This window comes from Vicia villosa, linkage group LG2 (assembly GCF_029867415.1).
Source record: "Vicia villosa cultivar HV-30 ecotype Madison, WI linkage group LG2, Vvil1.0, whole genome shotgun sequence".
Taxonomy (NCBI): Eukaryota; Viridiplantae; Streptophyta; class Magnoliopsida; order Fabales; family Fabaceae; genus Vicia; species Vicia villosa.
The window spans coordinates 170,734,060-170,737,300 of record NC_081181.1 but is presented as its reverse complement, the minus strand read 5'-3'; the positions used below and the strand labels follow the sequence as shown (position 1 = coordinate 170,737,300).

Below are 3,241 nucleotides of genomic sequence, written 5' to 3'. Positions count from 1 at the left end.
CATCTCCGAAATAATGGAAAATATGAAAATGTGTGTTTTCGGAGATATATTTCCAAAAACACCCAAAAATAAATATTTTCAAAAATGAATCTCTGAATTCTGATACATCTCCGAAATCAGAAATATTATGGGGTTTCCAACGGGGGTTCTCATCCCAAAGAGTAAATAAAGAAATTGTCTTTGAAATGAACTCTTTTATAGCACTAGAAAACAAATCTGTCCGATTTTAAGAGATATGGGCCCAAAATTGACAAAGCTTCCACCATAAATTCGTAACTAAGCTTTTAAGCGTCGGTTTGCACGCATGGAATTATATAAAAATACCATTTATCAACAACAAAACAATGAAGATTAAAAAACATAACAATAAAAAATTAGGACAAGACAAAAGGAAGCAACAAGACAATTAATATAGATTGGAACACATAACATGGCATTACATCTGCTTATACATTTTCAAATCAAACAAAGGTCCAACAACAAGATGAGTACATTATTATGTTCCTCTATACTAAGAAATTAACACAAAAAAGTGAAGAAGGACCAATCATTACATTCCATTACATTAAAGTTAACTTCACTTTTTTCTTTTTCTTGTTAGTACTAATTAATTATGAGTTTTAGAAATTAATTTCAATATATTTTCAATTTGAATTCGCTACAGTCAGAACCATCACACATTTGATACATGTTACACACTAATTGTGCAACAAGGATTGTTTATAGACTCTCCTCTTGCCAAACCAAATAGCTTCATTTCCTTAATAGCTGGATCTTCAAGAAGAAGAACCTTATCTTTGTCCCTAACACCAATCATGTGAAGAAATTCATTGTCATCCCTCTCTTTACCTTTGTAGATAAGCCTTTGTTCTCTTGGCTCCAAACTTGTTACCAATGACAAAGCCAACTTCAAATCTCCTAAAATTTATTCAAAAAATTTAACCATATATTTAGTGTTATGTTTATAGTTCTATTATAATAATGCACAAAAATAAGACATCATTGGTTTATAAGTACCAATAGATAAAGTTATTCAATGTTTCTTGTAACAAAAACAAAAGTCATAGCAAATGAAGAGTAAGGTAGGGTAGGGTTTCATTAGACTTACCAAAAGTTGAAGTGGCTTCAATGGAAATATCATGCCACTTAGACATTGTTGAAACTCTAATTGTGATCATCTCTTCATCACTTTTATTGCTCTCTCTTTTTTGCACAAGCATGCCACCAGGTCTAAGTTCCCATTTGATTTCACTACACTCCTTTTCAACTTCAATTGGAGATGGTGCTACTACTTTATTTCCAATGTTTCCTAGCTTTGATAGGCTTCTACAAAACCTCTTTGATTTCAACTTCATCATCTTCTTCTTTTTTTTTTTTCTTTTCTTTTTGGAAGAGTTGAAATTGGAAGAAGTAGTAAGAGAAGTTTATGTGGTTAGGGACTTATATAATACTTGAAAACATAAAAAATTATAAAGTGAAAGACATGAATATAATAGAAGCCGACCTAGTGTTACAAAAAAAGGAGAGTTGTGGGAACAAACATAACCAATGGAAGAAGATATGGGCATTTGTCTTTTCTGTTGATCTTGGGAAGGGCTATAGCACATGGGGAGTTGGTGCTTAGGTTTAAATAAATTGCTTGATTAGTGGAACAAACATTAATAGGAATCAACGTTTATTAAAAAAAAATCAATAGGAATCAACAGGTTTATGGTCGGCTTTCTTCTAATTTTTAGTATTTGATCCTTGTTTATTGACTAATGACTATCTATTTACTAAATTAATTTTTTCAAAATTGAATTTTATTACTAATTTTTAATGTAATATTAACTATCTACTATAACGTTCGTATAGTCGAGAACATTGGGTTGAGATTTGCAGGGGATTTCATCCGGAAAAACAACGTGTTTATCCTCCAAGATCTTTGGCATATTTGAGGGTTTTAGTGCAAGACTTTCAATAAAGGATTGCGGCCAAGTGAAAGCCTTGGAGTTTTGGTAACTCACAGAGGAGTAACGCGAGAACGGTAAATCAAAGGATTGCCGCCAAGTGAAAGCTTTGGAGTTTTGGTAACTCGCAAATGAGTAGCGCAAGAACGGTGAATCAAAGGAGTGCAGCCAAGTGAAAGCTTTGGAGTTTTGGTATCTCGCAAGGGAGTAGCGCGAGAACGGAGAATCAAATTGGAAGTTCTTGTGTTCAATAGTTCGCAATTGGATTCAATCGAGTGAAAACTTTGAAGATTGAGGATCTTGCAAAGGAGTAGCATTAGACGATGAATCTATTGGATCTATTGTGTCTAGGTCTTGTTGAAGATCAAAAGAATAGAAGGGGTTGAATCAACAACAAACGGTTAGGGTTTGTTAAGGTTGTTATTGGAACACTTCTCTTGTAGTTATTTTTTGCAAAGTAAGAAATAACTTCTCAATTTCATTTGAAACTGACGACTGACGTACCCAAACTCGAGGACGACGTGGGGAACTGCCTTACCAAATCCTCATGTCGCTCACTATCTCTTTCTCCCTTACTCTCATTTAAATTCTATATGCAATTTGTTGAATGTGTTGTTTGATAGATCAATTCGTACAGATATTTTCTTTGATTATTAAAGTTGAAAATTACTTTGTTGATTATCTTACAATCACTTTGGTTGTAAGTGCTTTTGCATATTAACAAAGCTTGAATGAAAAATTTATCGCACCTCAAGTGTTCGATAAAATGCTAGTTTTTGTTTTCATTACACAATTTGTTTGGACTAACATTGTTTCATCGATCGACTCGTAAGACTTTTTCTGCAATTGGTTTGTTTAAAATAGTGTGTTGATTAGCTTATAATGACTTTGATTATAATTGGTTTTTATATCAATGCAACTTAAAAGAAAAATTCTAAAAATTAGATTGCATACCAAGTGTTCAACAAATTGCTAGTTTTCGTTTTATCAATAATCTCATTGGAAATAGATAACCATTGTGATTTGTGTTAAACGCTTAATTGAGATAGACTTGTGTTGATTGTTCTTATTATTGTTTTAATTCTATACGACTTGCGCATATCCGAGTTCCAATAGTGTGGTTCGTATAGACGACTTGTTCGATCTATATGGATATTTTCCGCTCGCACTTTTTTTTAAAAAACTTTCAAAACTAGAATTTTAATTGGTGCATGCATTTTATATTGGTGATCTATTCACCCCTCTCTACATACGTTGATGTCCTCTAACAGGATCCAGACATCATATATTCG

General features: G+C 32.7%; 1 protein-coding gene across 1 annotated transcript; it reads right to left on the bottom strand.

Annotated features, from left to right (window-relative positions):
* Positions 1-387: 387 nt before the first annotated feature.
* LOC131647420 (BAG family molecular chaperone regulator 2-like) lies at positions 388-1,556 on the bottom strand. The gene is made up of 2 exons (XM_058917309.1): positions 1,109-1,556; positions 388-918 (listed from the first exon to the last, which is right to left on the bottom strand). Exons 1-2 carry the CDS (start codon positions 1,356-1,358, stop codon positions 692-694), a joined length of 477 nt encoding a protein of 158 aa, XP_058773292.1. The 5' UTR covers positions 1,359-1,556; the 3' UTR covers positions 388-691.
* Positions 1,557-3,241: the final 1,685 nt, after the last annotated feature.